Below are 20,180 nucleotides of genomic sequence, written 5' to 3' on the forward strand. Positions count from 1 at the left end.
GGTTTCCACACGTTTTGGGCAGCCTCCTTCTCTCCTCCTCTTCATCCTCTAGCTCTTGGTGTTTGTGAACCATTAGAGGAGTGACATTTGTGACTCTAAGCTTTCTAAAGTCAATACAAGAAGGATTTGAGATTGTTATTGCTACATAACAATCAAGGTATGATCTAAACCCTAATTATATGTTATATTGATTATCATATGCTAGATCTAGGGTTTATAGTCTTGGATGAATTGCATGTACAATAGAGAAACCTAGATCCAAGCATTAGGGTTTGTATGAGCAGATAGGATGTTCTTATAGCTAAAACCCATCACTATTAAGATCTCGAACTTGATAGCCTCCTTATCGTCTCTTCATGTGCTCATCAACAACCTATTTCTTCTTCTTCCCTCATCATTGGATTTGAAACAAAATTTTTCATCATTGAAATCAAAATACTAATATACATATGAAACCAAATCAATGGACATGAGTGAAAAACCCTTCTTCACCTGTGAGTTTAGTTTTTCTAGTTTCGTGATTGGGTATTTCATATATTCTGCGATTACAGTTTTGCTAGAGTTGTGTGGGTGAATCACCTTGTTCTTTTGGGTTTCCTTGGTATTCTTACATTTAGGTTGTTTGAATAGAGAATTAGCTATCAAATGTAGAAGATTCTGATGGAATTTGACTAATAGGCGATACTCTGCTTCTCATACATAAGTACATAGAAAGTGAATTAAATTGGTTATCTCATGAAGTTGTGTTTGCTCATCAAAAGTCAAATATTGGTATTTTCTTAGTTCACAGTGAAAGATAAGGTTGGTATTAAAGACGATACTTTGTTTCACACACATGAAATTCAAGTAGTAGGGTCGGTATTTTGGTTTTTTCGTCAAATCATTTTTAAGAAGTGTGTCGCTAAAATCAAATTCACTACAACCTATTTCGATGAATCGATGAACCCTTTCACCTTCAAAATACAAGTTAAAGCCTAGTTTGAGGATGGACCGATACAGATGGATTTGGAGTTTCATTCGCCGGAAATAGCCAAGGCGGTGTTGGTCAAGAAAGGAGGAGACGATGTGAGATTAACAGCAGGTCGGAGGTTGAGAAATAGGGGATGTCTTATGCATTTTATCCGACGATTCAGTGTATAAAGGGAAAGGATTGTTGATTTTTTCTTTTTTTAAAAATTTAAGACGATTACTAAATAACAATAAAATTAAAACAGATATATATAAGGGCATAATAGTCTTTTTATATCAATCAGGTACCGACAACGTAACAAAATTAAACTATAAGGATGGTCCAAGTTAGAAAAAATAAGTTAGGGACCAAACAAGCAAATTACCCTAAACCACAGGAACCATTCGTGTAATTTTCTCTTAAAAAAATATAACAAAATCAAAGTTATGTTCGACATAGTATTATGTAACACTCGTTTCCTATAAGGGATCATTAGATGGTATAAGGGAGTCAAATGCATCGTTTTTGGTGGAAAAACCATGTGTCATGGCGTGGCGCATAGAGTGCCACGACATGGCATGCAAGATGGAGAATGTGTGTTTTGGGTAGGCCTCACGATGTGGCAATGAAATAGCCACAGTGTGGCGAGCGTTGCAGCCCATGCCCATGGATTTTTAGGGTTTTCTCCATATTTACGCACCTTAACTTCAAGTTAGGGCATTCTTTTCAACTTCCGATCTCTCCATTTAAAAAACCCTAGCCCCTTCAAGTGTTCTTCTTGTTCTTGGCCATTTGAAGTGTAACGACGTCAATTTGAAAACAAGTTTTCAAATTTAAATTATCAACATCACATATAAAAATTCCCAAAATCTCAAGTGTCGTTTTCATAACATATTTCAAAATAGTTTTCAAAAATAATTATCAAAATCCAGGATCCACATTCATGACTACTTTCTCTTGTGTGTATGTGTACAATCGAGTTGTCACCTTCTCTCAATCCTAATAAAAACCTGAAACACATAACACATAACACGGTAAGCACGAAGCTTAGTGAGTTCCCCAAAATACCACATACAACATACTAGTCACTCGAGGCTATAACTCAATGATGCCTTCCTGCCAATGTGTCTCAGTGGACCTTCCGGCTCCACAGCTCTTGTAGACCTTCCGGTCCTACCATGATTTGCCTTCCGACCCATAACTCTGTTTGCCTTCCGGCCATAGCTCTGATTGCCTTCCGGCCTCATATGTCGTTGGACCATGCGGTCCGGTCTGAATAACTCATAGCATAATATCACATAGACAAGATGCATAACTCAAACAAGCACATAAGACCTTCCGATCACACATAAATACCACTCTAGGTAACGTATAGTGAGGAGACTCACCTCGGATGATAAACAACCCCTATAAACGATGCTGCTACGCACCGGCCACTAACTCTGTGCCAAACCCACAATTATCTCAATTAGAACTAAGTTCAAACTCTCACTCATTGGGTCTAGAGGTTGATCAATAACCAGCCCATCAATGTCCTAAACCCATTGGGCCCACCAAGGCTCAATAATAAATGGGCCCTCGCAAGGCCCAATTCTCAAACTAAATGGCAGACCCAACATTAGATACACTCCCCCAAGCCCACTAAAGGCCCACTTTGCTAAACTAGGCCAACTCCTTCCAATGGGCTTCACCCCAAGCCCAAATATATCCTTGGCCCATAACTTCAGACTATTGATAGCCCAATATCCCAAGGCATGGCCCAAAACACAAAGTCCAACACAGACGAGTTACGTGGGGCGTACACCTATGTACGCTAAGCGTACTGACTCGCTGGGAAGTACGTTGGGCGTACCTGCACATTCGCTCAGCGTAACCTTCCTGATAATCCCTTTTTCCATTAAGTGATTATTTCTTCATTTCAGAGGCTACAAATTCAGATCCAGGTCCTTATCATCCTCTTAATCCTTAAAGTCATAATCTTGGTGACTTGCAATCCACCAAATAAGCTCAAACTCAAAAGGCAACATCATACTTTTATAACAAGGGCTAGACATCATGCATGAATACAAATGGGGCATCAAGATGGCAACTTTACTACATAAGGGATCCTTTTAGCCCTAAGGGGGGCAACCCTAAGCTCAAAAACGAGATTCCAACATAAAGGTCCAAACTTGGGACCAAAACAACTCCAAAACTTCACTACACAAGATCTATGCATTCTTGAGAAAAGTTATGAACTTTATACCTCAGAAGAGCTCCAAATGATGAAGGTATTCTAGATCTATGAGCTCCAAGCTCCCAATTTCTGCCTTGCCAACTTCTTCTTTTGAAAACCCAAGCTTACATCACCAAGATAAACCTCTTGAAGACCAAATCACTCAAGGTTGAAAATATGGGACGTTCCAGGGCTTCTCTGAGGTTAGGGAACAAACATGGAGGCTAGGATTTGCTCTATAATGTTCTATAAATAGTAACACACCCTAAATTTAGGGTTTCTGGACTCTGGACGTACGTTGGGCGTACCTCCTGTACGTTAGGCGTATGCCAAAGAGCACCCGCGACCATTTCCCTTATACGTTGGGCGTAAGTGCGTAACCCAGCCTTACGTTGGGCGTATCCACACGCTTCCGTTTCACATGCATGGCCTTCCATGCCAACTTTTCTCCTTAAGGGACCATTTATGTCAAAAACCTCCAAGTGTCATATCTTCCTCATCTGATATTTGTTTTCGGCGAACTTTATATCCACGAAAAGGTAACGAGAAGCTATACACTTCTATCAACTTTATATATCCCAGAGCTCACCCGACCTTGGATCCAAAATTTATGAAAAGCCCAAACCAACACCTGCTGATACCCTTGGGACCTAAAGCACAACCCGAACCCTTTTCTCACACAATACACCCTATCCATATCCAAGAAGGCCTAAACATTTCTCTTTCAAAATCTTGAAACCTTCTCATATTCAGATTACGGCCCATGAGCCTTAAATCACAAAACAACCCTTCTGCATCATGCTCTGACTAGTGAGTACTACGGCTCCCCGTAGCATCACAACATCCCTTCACTGAATAATGAGTACTACGGCTCCCCGTAGCATCACCACAACCTCTCACTAAATAGTGAGTACTATGGCTCCCCGTAGCATCACCACAACCATTCACTAAATAGTGAGTACTACGGTTCCCCGTAGCATCACCACAACCTCTCACTAACTCATTGAGACTGCAGCTCTCGCAGTCTTACCGCACATGCTCTTACCACTTCACAATCCCATCCTCGGGTCGACGCCTCACTGCGATCATTAACTCATGCCCTGCAGACCAACCATAGATAGGTGTAAACACGTACCTAAATTATGCATTGCTATTTCTTACGACATCCACCATAACAAAACACCTTTCCCTGCTGCAATCCACATTCTCGAATAATCTCGCTTGATGTCAATTGGCCGAGGGGCTCCCACTGGAACCATAGATACTTGATACACCACTTGCCATTTCAAACTCAAAACTCAAAATAATCTGAGATTTAGGATAGTATACTCGGATACCCCGGTGCACCATTATCACACCTCGCAATGTCATGCCTCTACCACTGATCTCATTCCCGTGGCATCATACTCAGATACCGTGTTGCTTCCTCGGAATCTCACAACCGATCCTCCTTTTGTGCAACTTGTAACCCCGGAATACTCCATTTCCCAATTTGAAACACAGAGAAATCGCCAACGACTCAGAATACGAAGTTGACCCTCCGACACTTGTTCCGCTATTGCTCAAAAATCAAGCAAGATAACGCATGCCGACCCAAAAATTGGTTGCCCAACCATCTCTTACCTTTCCAAAGAGCATCAAATACTCCATTCATCAAACCAAAATTTCTCAACTGTCGAAGTATCCCTACAAACCAACAACCCCGAAAAATTCTTATCTACCACAAGGCCTCTGCCCAATGGCCACCTGTCGTGCAGACACTCATCCCTTCGTGAACGCAACATGCATTAACTCCCTCGGCAACTCACCTTGACCACCAATAACCCTGGTCTCATGAATCTATAGTGCATGTCTCTATATCCATCTCCTTAACCGTTCTTGATCAAGTCTCTGAACCTCTCAAATAAAATACCCGGTTCTCCCACACTTAGGGTTCGAACTGTCACCAATTGGCACATCAATAATCTATTCCATAGACTGTTTCCACCAGGAACATCACACTTACTCTTGGAAGGTACTACTCAATGCTCGATGGTCTCCCCGATAGAGACCCCGCAACTCCATGTATCCCGAATTTCAGATGACATCCTCAGAAACTTCTCATTATGATTGCCCCTAAGCATACAGAATCTCATTTCATCCCATTACTGGACATCTCATTTGTCTAGTAGTAACCCTGACTCATAATCTGACAATGTTGAGCTATCATGCCCCTCATCCTCAACTCCTCAACCAATGTTCCATCACGCGATTTATCATAAGAGAGGAGTCCTCATTACCACATTTGATACCCATCATAGGCAATAAGAGCCACCGCCCCAATATAGTCCTCTTGATCTTCTGACGCTGCAGCTGGCACATGCCCTACTATACTCAAATTGAGTGCACCCTGGTCCTTGACTATCTCAGTCCCCACTGACAGCCTGCTCATGCTATATCATTTCCTTGCGGCAGACATACTGCCCAGAATCTCTGGGGGAAGATTGCCATCAATGCTAACCTGCAAGGTTTACCCCCAGGCTCAAAACCGAAATCTCAACACCTCTTATGTTTCCCACAGGAAACAGAAATAGCCCAACTCAGGTCGCAATCCTCCATAAACTCCGTCTCTACTCATCCTTGTGTCTTGCCACTTCATCTGACATATCACTAAAAATACCTTGGAATTATCTCAACTTCCCTCACAAGGGATGCTTCGTTGGAACTTGTTCCACATGGCCCCTCTGACCTCATACTTTATCGCACCCGATCTTGGTATAACCAACACAACAGAATAACTAGTAGAACCAGTAACACTAACCACCACGGTCATGGTACTCGAACCATGTGGCCACATCTCAGTCTTCTATAAACTATGGTGCTCGAACCATGTTGTCTCTTCTTAATTTGCTACAAAGCATGGTACTCAAACCATGGCTTCCCAATCAATCTGCTACTTAGCATGGTACTCGAACCATGACATCACCCCTCAATCTGCTACTAATCATGGTACTCGTACCATGACATTCCCTCCCAGCCTGCTACTTAGAATCTCCAGAATACTCCCTGTGTCAAGTATGGGTCCTCTGCTTTCAGTAGTACGGGCCCATACTACCTGCCACATCTACCCATACTTTCCACACTGACCATCCCAAATTTTCTAAGTAGCTGCTCAACCTTCTCATTTGTCCATCCCGTTACATGTGTTCGCTCCCCAGTGAAATGCTCTACCCTGTCAGCGCACTTATCTGACCATGGTCACCCCCTAGGCTCTTCCTAGGTGCTCACACTTCTCCGCCATCAGCTTCTGAAGAACTCCTAATGAGGCAAGCCATCTACCTCCTGAATATCGTCATATTCACTTAGTAGTTGACTCCCATCACCGAGAGTTCCACAAATCACGAATCAAGCAGCATCCGGGCATCGACTACTCTCTATCAACACGTATAACCACTCTAGGTTACAACTCCACTTGCTATACTCGTACTCAAAAGATATCACCGAGCTCAAGAAACTCCACCCCTCGCGGGTATCTGACTATTTTCTTAGTAGGCTCCTCAAATGATCATCTAGGTATCTCTCCTAGATTACTCCTCTACTCAGATCCCTCACTATAAAGGATTCCTACTGGATACTCATACTCTGCACATACTCAAAAGCAAATCACAGATAGCAATAACTCCTAAGCTAAGGTATCACAAATCAGGCCACTCTAGTCCTAAAATATGAAGTACCTAGCCTACTCTCTAGCATGCATAACATATCACATAACAATCACAACACACAACGTAAGAGTATTTTGGGAAATCACCGTTCGGGCGCTGGCTGATTGTACACACTGCTCTTTTCCGCTTTCTCTTGAAATATTTTACTCGTTTCCAGAAAAATCATTTCTTTTGAAAACTTTCCTCAAATCCTCAGTTTGAGTCCAGACATACCCGAAGATGTATCCAAATCCCTCAAACCAAGGCTCTGATACCAACTTGTAATGACGTACTTTTCAAAACATATTTTCAAATTTAAATTATCAACATCACATATAAAAATTCCCAAAATCTCAAGTGTCGTTGTCATAACATATTTCAAAATAGTTTTCAAAAATAATTATCAAAATGGGGGATCCACATTCATGACTCCTTTCTCTTGTGTGTGTGTGTGTGTACAATCGAGCCGTCGCCTTCCCGCAATCATGATAAAAACCTAAACCACATAACACATAATACGGTAAGCACGAAGCTTAGTGAGTTCCCCAAAATACCACATACAACATACTAGCCACTCGAGGCTATAACTCAATGATGCCTTCCGGCCAATGTGTCTCAGTGGACCTTCCAGCTCCACGGCTCTGGTAGACCTTCCGTTCCTACCATGATTTGCCTTCGGGCCCATAACTCTGTTTGCCTTCCAGCCATAACTCTGATTGCCTTCCGGCCTCATGTATCGTTGGATCTTCCGGTCCGGTCTGAATAACTCATAGCATAATATCACATAGACAAGATTCATAACTCAAACAAGCACATAAGACCTTCCGGTCACACATAAATACCACTCTAGGTAACGTATAGTGAGAAGACTCACCTCGGATGATGAACAACCCCTATAAACATTGCGGCTACGTACCGACCACTAACTCTATGCCAAACCCACAATTATCTCAATTAGAACTAAGTTCAAACTCTCACTCATTGGGTCTAGAGGTTGATCAATAACCAACCCATCAATGTCCTAAACCCATTGGCCCCACAAAGGCCCAATAATAAATGGGCCCTCGCAAGGCCCAATTCTCAAACTAAATGGCAGGCCCAACATTAGATACACTCCTCAAGCCCACTAAAGGCCCACTTTACTAAATTGGGCCCACTTCCTCCAATGGGCCTCACCCTAAGCCCAAATATATCCTTGGCCCATAACTTCAGACTATTGATAGCCCAACAACCCAAGGCATGGCCCAAAACACAAAGTCCAACACAGACGAGTTACGTGGGGGCGTACACCTATGTACGCTAAGCGTAACGACTCACTGGGAAGTACACTGGGCGTACTTGCACGTACGCTCAGTGTAACCTTTTGATACGCCCTTTTTCCATTAAGTGCTTATTACTTCATTTCAGAGGCTACAAATTCAGATCCAGGTCCTTATCATCCTCTTAATCCTTAAAGTCATAATCTTGGTGACTTGCAATCCACCAAATAAGCTCAAACTCAAAAGGCAACATCATACTTTCATAACAAGGGCTAGACATCATGCATGAATACAAATGGTCCTTTTAGCCCTGAGAGGGGCAAACCTAAGCTCAAAAACGAGATTCCAACATAAAGGTCCAAACTTGGGACCAAAACAACTCCAAAACTTCACTACACAAGATCTATGCATTCTTGAGTAATGTTATGAACTTTATACCTCAGAAGAGCTCCAAATGATGATGGTATTCTAGATCTATGAGCTCCAAGCTCCCAATTTCTGCCTTGCCAACTTCTTCTTTTGAAAACCCAAGCTTACATCACCAAGATAAACCTCTTGAAGACCAAATCACTCAAGGTTGAAAATATGAGACGTTCCAGGGCTTCTCTGAGGTTAAGGAACAAACATGGAGGCTAGGGTTTGCTCTATAATGTTCTATAAATAGTGGCACACCCTAAATTTAGGGTTTCTGAACTCTGGACGTACGTTGGGCGTACCTCCTGTACGTTGGGCGTATGCCAAGGAGCACCCACGACCATTTCCCTTATATGTTGGGCGTAACCCAGCCTTATGTTGGGCGTATCCACACGCTTCCATTTCACATGCATGGCCTTCCATGCCATCTTTTCTCCTTAAGGGACCATTTATGTCAAAAACCTCCAAGTGGCATATCTTCCTCATCTGATATCCGTTTTCGGCGAACTTTATATCCACGAAAAGGTAACGAGAAGCTCTACACTTCTATCAACTTTATATATCCCAGAGCCCACCCGACCTCGGATCCAATTTTTATGAAAAGCGCAAACCAACACCTGCTGATACCCTTGGGACCTAAAGCACAACCCGAACCCTTTTCTCACACAATACACCCTATCCATATCTAAGAAGGCCTAAACATTTCTCTTTCAAAATCTCAAAATCTTCTCATATTCAGATTACGACCCACGAGCCTTAAATCACAAAACAATTTGGAACAGGATGTTACATGATGTCTCATTTCTCATATTTTGGTATGGAGCTTGAAGACCGTGTTTCTTGAAAAGTGTTTTGGTGAAGAGACCAAGTGTAGATCTAGCAAAAAGAACTTCATTTCTTGACCATTATGAGTAAAAAACTTTCATCTTCATCTTTAGTTTGCTAGATCTTGTAGTTCGATCATGCATGTCTCTTTTTGGTTCTTGTGAGCTTGTGTTTTGGATTTGAGTGAACTCTAGAACCCATTGAGCTTATTTTATCATCTTATAATCTTGTTGGATTGGAAAAGTTTGCATCTTGATCTTGCTCTTGAAGCCATGCATGTTTTAAGGAAGGTTTCATGCTATTAAGGACTTAGGGTTGTAGATCTAGGTTTCAGATGGAGTCCTAATGGATAAAGTTCCAACTTTATCCATGAAGCCAGTAAAAAACTAGATCTAAAATTATAGCCCATTATATGAAGGAATTTAGCACTTAATGGAGATTTTGGCATTCTGCCAAAACCCATGACATGGCCTGGGGTTTGCCACGATGTGACAGTGCTTGAAATCGCGACTATTTTGTCTTGGAATTACCACCATGCGGTCAAGGATAGCCCACGATGTGGCAATGTCCTGCATGTTAGTTATTTGACCTTACGTTCCTAAAATTGGATAAGTAGGACCCATGAAGTGGCGTAGTCTTTATGGTCCTTTGACTGTTGACTTTTGACCAGTTTGACTTGGGGTCAAACTTGGAGTTTTTAGGTTGTTATTTGAGGATTCATTTCTTTTGTTGATTAATCGGCTCGCGATATTAATCAGTGCAAGGTGTGAGGGTGTTGATGTGTTTCTTCGGTTCATCAGTCCAGGTGAGTTCTCACTATGACACGTATCTCATTACATATCCTTTGCATGGTAGGACAGATAACTGTTAAAGTACAAGTATGTTAGTGGTATAGGGAAGGTCCTTGTTATGCCTTGCATTTTAGAGCACTCGGTGATTTTGTATGCTAGACTGGTAGGGTTTTGACTATTGATCGTATGATTATGTTGGTGGTATGTTTGTTAGGATAACTAGGGAAGGCTAGTTGCCAAGGGTATTTACTATGTTAGTTATACATGTGCTTATGTTATATGCTTATGTGGTAGTGATAGTTTGGTTCATATGTAGTCTAAGTTGGATAGCCTGAGAACTCATAGTCTAATGCTTTATTGTGATGTTCTTGTCTGATTGTCTCTCTAACTCTTGGCTACATATGATTTATGTCTTGTATGGAAGACTAGGAGGTGGCTCCTAGCAATGGAGGTTGGGTGGGGTCCGTTTATGATAGGCGGGGGCCGTTATGTTTAATTTGGGCGGGCCCCTTATGTATGGTTGTGTGGAGACCGTTATATAAGTTGGGGTGGGCCCGTGAACTCTTGGGTTGGGCCCATTACATATGATACATGTATATGGTTAGGAGATTTGGTTGTTCGGCGCTAGAGGCGAGATCATGTAAGGATGCATTATATGTATAATGGAATATGTGATATATGGGAAACTTACTAAACTTTATACTTACAGTTGTGGATTAAATATTACGCAAGTCGTTCATGAGAAGAGCTCGACGGGACTATATACACGCACCAAAGATATTTTTTCATAGTTTTGCAAACCTAACTCTAATAATGTATGGTTTCAAACAAACAGATGTTACTTGGTGGATTTGAAACAAAGGTTTTAACTGACTATTATATTTTAAATTAAAAAATCTCGTAATTTGTCGCAATTTTTGGAACATTACGTATTATGGGTGAATTTGAAATATTTTTAAAAAAATAATTTAAGAAGCTTTTTGAAAACTAGCTTATACTTTTTGTTTTGCCTACAAAATCAAAAGCTAAGATGCTAACAAATATACTTAGGGTACGTTTGGTTGGACGTAACAGAAAAACAAAAGAATAGAATGGATCAAGTAATGGAATGGATAAGATAATGGAATGATACATTACCATTTCATTGTCACGTTTGGTTACACTTAAGGAATGGAATGAGTCATTCACTCATATTGTTTGGTATGTACACAAAGAGAAAGGAATGGAATAAAGTACTTAACAATGACAAAAATACCCCTACAACATAAAATTCATAGAATTTAATATTTTAGCATTATCTAGTAAAAAATTATAGTTTCTATTGTAATAAAGATATATTAACTGCACAAACAACGAAAACTATAACACATACATAAAATGGTTTATACAAATATGAAAATTTATTTATTATAAAAACTCTAAAAAAACTTAACTCGTCAAAACATATCAATGTCTACCCAACTTTATCAAAAAAAAATTATTTGACCATAATGTTCATAACTTAAAAAACTGCAACTTCACAAAAAAGAAAATCCATATAAATAACGTCAAACATTGTCGTCAAGCAAGTCTTTTATCCATTCCAATTTGTCTTCATCCTCAACAGTAAAAAAAATATTACCATCAAATCATCATTTTTTAAAAGCTTACGAACAGCCTTGTTACAGTCGCGAACAGTTAAACCAACGACTTTTTTCATCTCAGCATTAAGGTTTTTACGTAGGTCTTCTCTATCCCTCTCGATTCCAAAAACTGCATTAAAGATATTTGTTGCATTATCAATCTTTGAACCAATAATATCTGCCGAATCTTTTGGACTATTCATTAAAGGATCCTAAATATTGCTTCTTCTTCTCTTTCGTTGTGTACTTGATTCTTCACTAGTAGGAGCATATGTAGGACTATTCAGTTAAGCATCAACATCTATATCCTCTAATCCATCTCTTGTTCCTTGCATGTAATAAACGTTTTCTTCTTGTTTGTTATTTATCTAAGATACAATATCAGCGGCTGTTTGAGCATCTCTTCCATTTGCACAATCCTTTCCAAATACAAGACAAAGGTCCCAATAGTGAGGAAATTTATTGCCTCTCCATTTTGATGCATTCTTATGTACCTAGAAAATAAACATCTGAAGTTAAATAAATTATAAATTATGCTTAAAAAATATTTAAAACAAAATAATATCTGGTATTCAATTAAAAACATTACCTGAGCATAAGCTTGCCAAACAGATTGAAGAGCTTCAATCATATTATTTTGGTCATCCCATCCAAAACAACTTGTGTTGTTCCATGACATCATATCATGTACAGCAGACCAATCGCTCTTCAATGTTTTTATGTGTGATTCTATATGTAGCTTTGCTTTTATTCCTGAGTCAAGAAGTGAGACCGCGAGTCGAGTTTCCACTGCACCAAAGAACCTAGGCTTAAAACCATTTTCTGCTTTAAAGTGAGAACCTGAATTGAGTATATCCACCATAGTTTCAATAAGTTTTGCATCTTTTATCTCATTCCACTTCCTTTTATTCTTTCCAGGACCCCTTTCACCATGGGTTTGTGACTCCATACCTTAAACACGTAACAAAAATGATATATAAAGAAGTAAAAAAAACAAAAATATTAGATATATAAGAAACCATGATCAAACAAAACATAACTGAAACCATAAATTCCAACAAAATCTATCAAAATGTAATTAAAAGAATAACATAAATCAGTTATGCCTAAATCTCCATGAATTAAACATTGAGGTAGCCATGTTTTCTCTAAAACTTGTCCATTCATTTGATTTTCCAATTGTTGTTATATGCTCGACTTGTGATCCAAGATCTGCATCGTCGTCATCATTGTTTGTGTCAATAACTTCATCATCGTTAAGTGGATCATAAGGCAATTCTTTTCGTATGAAGTTATGTAGAAGGCAACAAGCAAGAATTATCTTAGTTTGTGTCCGAATGGGATAGAATGATGGACTTCTAAGTATAGCCCATCTTTTTTTTAATACTCCAAAGCAACGTTCTATGACATTCCTTGTCGCTGAGTGTTTCATGTTAAAATATTCTTTAGTCTTTTCTGGTCGATGTCCATTCAGCCAAGTATTCAAATGATATCTTTGACCTCTAAATGGTGCAAGGAAGCCTTCACCATTAGTATATCCGACATCAACAAGATAATAGTTACCTTTAGCTACTTGTAACCCATTTTCTCGAAGCATTGCACTACGTAGTATTCTACCATCAGCAGCAGATCCTTCCCAGCTTGGTAATACGTAAATGAATTGCATATCAGGAGTGCAAGCAGCAAGGACATTTGTTGTTATTTCTACTTTTCGATTCCTATATCTTGGTTTGTCTTTCTCTGGTACATGTACAATTATATGTGTCCCATCTATTGCTCCTAAACATCTCTACAACCAAAATTAATTATGTATGACAGTTACTACACTAACTATTAATAATATACAAATATAAACTTGAATCTAGCAAATAAAATACCTTGAACCATTTCCATCTTTCATCTGTTGAAGTTTCTGATACAGGCTCAGGTTTCTTAAACAATTCTTTTTCCAATCCAATTATAGCATTCACTACATTATTAAAATGTTTACTAATTGTCTCTCCTGATCTACGAAATTGGAACTTTGCCACACGGTTTTTCACATGGTGAGCCAAAATATACAAAAATCTAGCCACTTGTTCGTCGATTTGGAGATACCTAAATGCTTGTAACTTCCCAACAATCTCAACCATGTGACACAACTTAGTAAACGCAGCCCTATTCATTCTTAGTTGTTGGAGACAAGTCTCATCACTTTCATACACTAATCTTTGCATATATTCTTCTTTTTGTGGGTGTAGCATCTTGTAGCGATGTCTACTTTGACACATATAAATACATATGGAAATAATTGGACTCACTACATGAAAATACCAATTTACTAAACTTATTATCTCAATCCACAATGTACTAAATGCAGCAAGTTTCTTTGTTCTTTTCTGTGTATTTATTTTAAGGCGAGTCATAACTGTAATAGGAGTAGATTCTTTTATCATAAAAAACAAACGTTTGATTTACAAAGAAGTTGACAGGATACCACAGATGTAAAGAGTTACAGGAAATAAAGTTACAAATGAAACTATCCAATATTAGTTTACAAATTAGATTGTCGTTTTAGGCCACTTTGATGTCATGAGGCGGTTCCTGATATGTACTATAAATGTGGCATATTGGATGAAACTCAATTGGTAATTAGTCAAAATATTGTGCAGGTTAACACAAGAAATGGTATAGGTTACTAATTTGATGTTCAATAAGGGTTGCAATTATCAAATGGTTTGTCTTTAAGGACCTCCAAACACAAAAATATCATCAATAACATGATATTTTTCTAAGAAACAATACAATAAACTAAAATTTCATTTTGCTGGAAACAAATATAAATCTAAAAAACAATTGCCCTGTTAAATTTACATGATACTATCCAAATAACAACAAGAGATGAACAGGAAATGATAAATGAATTCGATGGAAAAAATGTAAACTAAAATTTCACACCCCGAATATGGGGTTACCATCCAATACTTTGAAGTGGGTTATGATCAACAATTGCAAAATATTATATTTGACAATGGGAGTATGAGGAGAATAAGATTATGAAAGTTGAAAGCACCAATGATCAATTATGATCTAATACACGATAGATTGTTTAAAATCACAACTTTTTCTAAATTAACCAACTTCACTTGTTTTTTAGAGCACAAATAAAAAAAAGGCACAACAAGAAAACACACAAAATTCAATTTTGATTAATTGATACATAAAACTACTTCATCTATACATAAAATTGAATGCCAATAAAACCTATCGAGTACAGACATTCCGGTTAACAAAATTAAAAAAAAAAAAAAACAGACGCTAACCTTCAAAGTTAGTTTCTTGAGAGTAGCTTCAACAAACGCATTTGCAAAAAAAAAAAAAAAAAAAAAAAAAAAAAAAAAAAAGATACAAGTAAAGTTAATCGACACCTTCCTATAGAACAAGCGTATTGTTGTTGATGAACTAATGGCTGATTTGGTGTGATAAATTAAACTGATAGAAGATTTTGATAGTGTAGATTATGTATATTGATTTTGAGCGATCGTTTCTTCCAATCTTGATGGAGATTGAGGGCAAAACTGGAAGATATTATGATAGGAGGGAATGGAATATTAAAAAAAAAAAAAAAAAAAAAAAAAAAAAAAAAAAAAAAACATGAATACCCCAAGGAATGAAAACACTGAGTCTTGAGGAAATGGGATTGCTTTCGGAATAAAACTTTCTTTTCCTTATACCTATGAACATGTTTTTTTTTTCATTAACCCATAATACCACGTTTCATTCCTTCCCTTATTATTGCCTACGAAACACCCCCTTAAGATGTTTCAATTTTGTGTGAAAATATAAATAACAAAAATTACATGAGGATGTACAAAATCAAAATTATGTCAAGTTGCAGACATTTATGGTAAAAATAAATCAACTTTATTAAAGTTAATGTCAACAAAACATTTTCCATTACTAAAAATTAAAAAAATAGACGCAAATCAAAATCAAGTTATATATGTTAGATTACCAAACTACCACCATGCTAGAATACTAAGAATGTGTTTGGCATACTAATACTGCTCAAAAAATCTAATTGTTAGCTAAAAAAAATAACTGATAAATAAAAAACTAACTTGTTTGATAAAACAAACTGAAATATATAAAAATTACATAAAAGACATTAATAAGCTACATTAAATTGCAAACATATAAACTACTTTTTAACTTGTCAAACACATCAACAAAAAATACTCATAAAATAAACTATCTTATCAGTTAGCTATGGCTTAACAACGTTGCTGAGTAGGCTATAAACAAACCGAACAAACATGAATAAAAGTCTGTTTATGTTTGTTCATTTAAGTTAACCGAACAAATGAATGAACACGACCAGATAAACGAATTAGATTTCTTCATGGTTCGTTTAACAAATTACATTGTTTATATTTTTTCGTTTATGTTCGTAAACAAATTAAACGAACATAAATAAAAACATAATTAAACATATATGAACATAAAAAACATTGAATATAACAATATAATCAAATACGATTAAATATCTATATATGAACAAACTTAAATAATCAACAAAAACATTGAATATAACAATATAATCAAATACGATTAAATATCTATATATGAACAAACTTAAATAATCAACATAAACAAAAGTTCGTGAACGAAACTATTGTTCATGTTCGTTCATTTATTAAATAAAATAACCGCCGTACGGTTAATAAATTGATAAAATAACCGCCGTACGGTTCATAAATTGTTTGCCGTACGTTCAGTTCATTTACAGCCTATTGCTGAGAATAAAAGCAGTACAGAATCATGAAAATCACAAATTACATTTTCTTTTGGTTTTAGCCTTATTTCATTTTCTTAGTTTGGATCTGGAGGTATATATCTATTTCATCTATACCAAGAAGGATTATCTATTTCAAACAAAACCAGAGCTAAATTCAAGATATAAAATTCAAAGAAAAAACCTTCAAAAGATTTCATCTCTGAAGACAGATAATAAAAGAAAAAATTGGACAAAATTCTTAACGAGTACCCAGTAAAACAGTGCTAAAACACCACAATAAAACAGATAAAGTTTTTTTCTCTTTTAACTAAAACATAATATTGAAAAAAGCTTCTAATCAAACAAGCTAAATCCCATATCATCATCACTCTCTTCCTTTGGCTCTTCCTGTGTACATTGAATCAAAGAAAACATGAATACTACATTACATAAAAACAAAAAAAATATTTAAAGAAACACTATAAAAATTCGCAATTTACCTTCTTTTCTTCTGCAACAGGTGCAGCTGCTGCTGCACCTCCAGCAGCAGGAGCAGCTACCGCTGGTGCACCACCACCGCCGCCGCCGCCACCAGCACCAACATTTGAAATGAGGTCCAAAATATTTTGCTTCTCTGCAAGCTTAGCAAACAAAGCTGGCCAGTAGGATTCAGCATGGACATTAGCTGCCTTCAAAAGGGTGGTGATCTTCTCAGCCTGCAATCAAAAATTAACGTCAATTAATCTGCGCATTTCACTGTTTCAAACAAACAAGAGAAAGTACAAAACTACAGGAACGAAGTCACAAATCAAAATGTAAGCACGACTAAGAAAATTTAGTAAATAATATTACATCTTTGGAGCAATGAATCATGAAAATAGACAAAAAGAAGGAAAAGCGATAACAATCATACATATCTACATAACTTGAAGCAGTAGAAATTACTAACCGTGACAGGAATGTTATCATCGCAAAGAATCAAAGAGGCGTAAGTGCAACCAAGCTCTCCGATCGACATCTTTGTCTGTGAAGAAAACAAAACAAAACCAAATTCTTATGAACAAACCAATACACCGATTAAAAACGGTAATCCAAATCACAGAGGCAACGAGAACACATCACGATTCATCAAGATAAAAGATGTTGACCTAAAAACCAACAAATTAAGAAGAAAGGCAACGCACCTGAAGTGAAGATCGAGTTTTCTCTGCAGCGTGTAAACCTTAGGGAGTTGAGAAATCTGCCGTCTGTGGTCTGTTGAGTTGATTGTAAAGGAAAACCCTAGTGGACTAGGGTTGTTGTAAAGGAAGAACGGGCCAGGTTACCAGGCCCACGTATATGCAACCGGATGATTGTATTTTCCGTAAGCCCATTTAATTAAAGTGGGCTAATATTCATAGAATCATCAAGTCTCACTAACCCATGGGTTCAAGAAAGAACCCTCTTATCGTCAAGTGTCCGGTAAAAACCCATCTACCGACAGCGAAATGGTATTATTTTGTTAAAAAGATTCGTCAAATATGATAGGTTATTACTCGGTATTTTATTATTTTTTGGGGTTTCTCATAGAGTATTTCAACACCAAATTTATGATATTAAGGTTATATTTGACGTACTAACTGAAAATCTAAATGTTGTATAAAAAACTAGTTGTTATCTGAAAAGTTAACTTATAAAAAATGACTTTTAATAAAATTATCTAAAAGATATAAAATTACATTAAATGACACTTCAGAAAATGTGTTATATATATATATATATATATATATATATATATATATATATATATATATATATATATATATATATATATATATATATATATGAAAATAAAAAATAAAAAATAAATAAAAAAAAAACCTCCTAAAAAGTTGGTCTACATAATTGTTTATAAAGCTAGCTTATAAGCTATTTTTTGGTTTGCCAAACACGACATAACAAAACTCGAAAAATAAGTTGGTTTATCAACTAGTTGTGACACGCAAAACACAACATAAAAGAAAGAGTTTCCTTGAAAAATATGATGCAGTTACTTCTTGAATGAACTCAGTAGATGGGTGGGAGTGGGGTGGGGTTAAGATGGAGACAACGGGGATGGCATATAGAAGGGGTAGTGAGAATACGTAAATGACAGAAGAAAAAAAACAAATTTGTTTTTTCGAACAAATATCTGGTATGAGATGTTTATGTTTGTTTGATGTTGTATTTTGAAGAAAAAAATTGATAAAGAAAAATCTTAGGTTCTTAAGCATATTTGAGTTCTCATTTAATATTAATTTTGTATATTTTGAATTAATAAATAATCTGAATATATTAATTTATTTTATAAAATTAACATTAAAATCCGTAAGTGAAATTTCGATTATACTTGCATTGAATTTTAAGGATTTTTAAATTAATATGGTTACGGTAACACTTTCCTCGCAGATTTCTTTTTTCGAGAGGTCGATGTGGGACATGTGACGCATTCACTTTGTTCCCGTAACGAATCCAAAAAAAAAAAAAGACTAGAAGCAGCTCCAAACTGGAGGGTCCAAAACCAACATAAATTATATTGGTTCTTGTGCTAGTTCTGAATTTGATAGTTCCAAATAAGTTTTGATTCCAAAGATGTAAGCTGTGTTTGGCGCATCACAGTAGCTAATTTTTCGAGCTTTTTAAAGTTGTTATGTTTGGCAAGAAAAAAAATAACTTAAAAGTTAGCTTTTTAAAAAGCTATTTAGACTAGTTTTTTATGAGCTTTTTTTAAAATTTTCTAAATATACCCTTTAATTAATTATAAAAATACATTCTTTCAAATGTCCTTTCATGCTATTTCATATTTTTCAGTTAATTTTTTAGCTAGTTTTCCAAAAAAAAACTATTTGCTAGTTTTTCAGCTATCAGCTAGTTTTTCGGCTAACAGCTAAATTTTCAGCTAGTACGCCAAACATAGTCGTCGTCTCAATCCGCACCTCTATTTAATTTTGTCTTCTACTTGAATATGTGATATGAAATACAAAAAATTCAATGGATTGAATCTTTTGATTGTGTTTGTTTAAAGGTGGTATAATTGAAGATTAATTGTATAAATCGAGAACCATGAAATGTTGGTTAAAAATTTGCATCTCTACGATGAGAGCTTAAATTTTAACCGAGTGGGAGCCTAATTGAGTTATAGAATTCCATATAAAAAGTTTATGGTTTAAAACTTGATACATCTAAAATACTATTAATGTTTCATGATTTATATTTTATGTGGGTATGGACCGGTTAATGTGAGCTATAATGTTTAATAAAGTTATGTTAATCAATCATTACCGAATTTGCTTATAACTTTTAAGTAATGATCTACAAACTTTAAACGAGTGGCAAATGCTACTTTGTTTGAAGGTGAGTCATTTGACCCACTTAAAATTAAAAAATTCCCAACAAGTTATATATAAAATATATTTAAGACATGTCTTAAATATTTTGAATGACCTATGTTAATGTGTTTGACAAAAAAGAAAAAAAATATATAAATTATATACAATAGAAGACATATTATATTTTGTGGCATTAAGAGTCAAACATTCACTCTAAGAAGAAAATGGTGAAGGGGGATTGTCATTGTAAATAGATATTTTCTCTTTTATATTTCTATACCATAAGCTTGTCAATTTTCGTTTAGACAAACTTACTTAA

At 36.5% G+C, this 20,180-nt stretch overlaps 2 protein-coding genes and 1 pseudogene across 2 annotated transcripts; all 3 read right to left on the minus strand.

The window, feature by feature from the left end:
- Nucleotides 1-11,683: 11,683 nt before the first annotated feature.
- LOC145100153 (uncharacterized) lies at nt 11,684-12,707 on the minus strand (annotated as a pseudogene).
- A 147-nt stretch (nt 12,708-12,854) lies between these two features.
- LOC145100154 (protein ANTAGONIST OF LIKE HETEROCHROMATIN PROTEIN 1-like) lies at nt 12,855-14,163 on the minus strand. The gene is made up of 2 exons (XM_079037533.1): nt 13,636-14,163; nt 12,855-13,547 (listed from the first exon to the last, which is right to left on the minus strand). The coding sequence occupies exons 1-2, from the start codon at nt 14,161-14,163 to the stop codon at nt 12,855-12,857; spliced, it is 1,221 nt and encodes a 406-aa protein (XP_078893659.1).
- A 2,532-nt stretch (nt 14,164-16,695) lies between these two features.
- Nucleotides 16,696-17,834, minus strand: LOC145101735 (large ribosomal subunit protein P1-like). The gene is made up of 4 exons (XM_079039015.1): nt 17,699-17,834; nt 17,464-17,538; nt 17,015-17,230; nt 16,696-16,922 (listed from the first exon to the last, which is right to left on the minus strand). Exons 2-4 carry the CDS (start codon nt 17,530-17,532, stop codon nt 16,869-16,871), a joined length of 339 nt encoding a protein of 112 aa, XP_078895141.1. The 5' UTR covers nt 17,533-17,538; nt 17,699-17,834; the 3' UTR covers nt 16,696-16,868.
- Between the last annotated feature and the right edge of the window lie 2,346 nt (nt 17,835-20,180).

The sequence above is a fragment of the Lactuca serriola genome, chromosome 4 (genome assembly GCF_051521515.1).
Source record: "Lactuca serriola cultivar US96UC23 chromosome 4, Lser_US96UC23_V15, whole genome shotgun sequence".
Taxonomy (NCBI): domain Eukaryota; kingdom Viridiplantae; phylum Streptophyta; class Magnoliopsida; order Asterales; family Asteraceae; genus Lactuca; species Lactuca serriola.

Coding starts and splice junctions, on each gene's coding strand:
- LOC145100154 (XM_079037533.1), bottom strand. CDS start 14,163: ATGACTCGCCTTAAAATAAATACACAGAAAAGAACAAAGAAACTTGCT. Junction 13,548..13,635: donor AAAGATGGAAATGGTTCAAG/GTATTTTATTTG, acceptor TTTTGGTTGTAG/AGATGTTTAGGAGCAATAGA.
- LOC145101735 (XM_079039015.1), bottom strand. CDS start 17,532: ATGTCGATCGGAGAGCTTGGTTGCACTTACGCCTCTTTGATTCTTTGC. Junction 17,231..17,463: donor ATGATAACATTCCTGTCACG/GTTAGTAATTTC, acceptor TTTTGATTGCAG/GCTGAGAAGATCACCACCCT. Junction 16,923..17,014: donor CTGTTGCAGAAGAAAAGAAG/GTAAATTGCGAA, acceptor CAATGTACACAG/GAAGAGCCAAAGGAAGAGAG.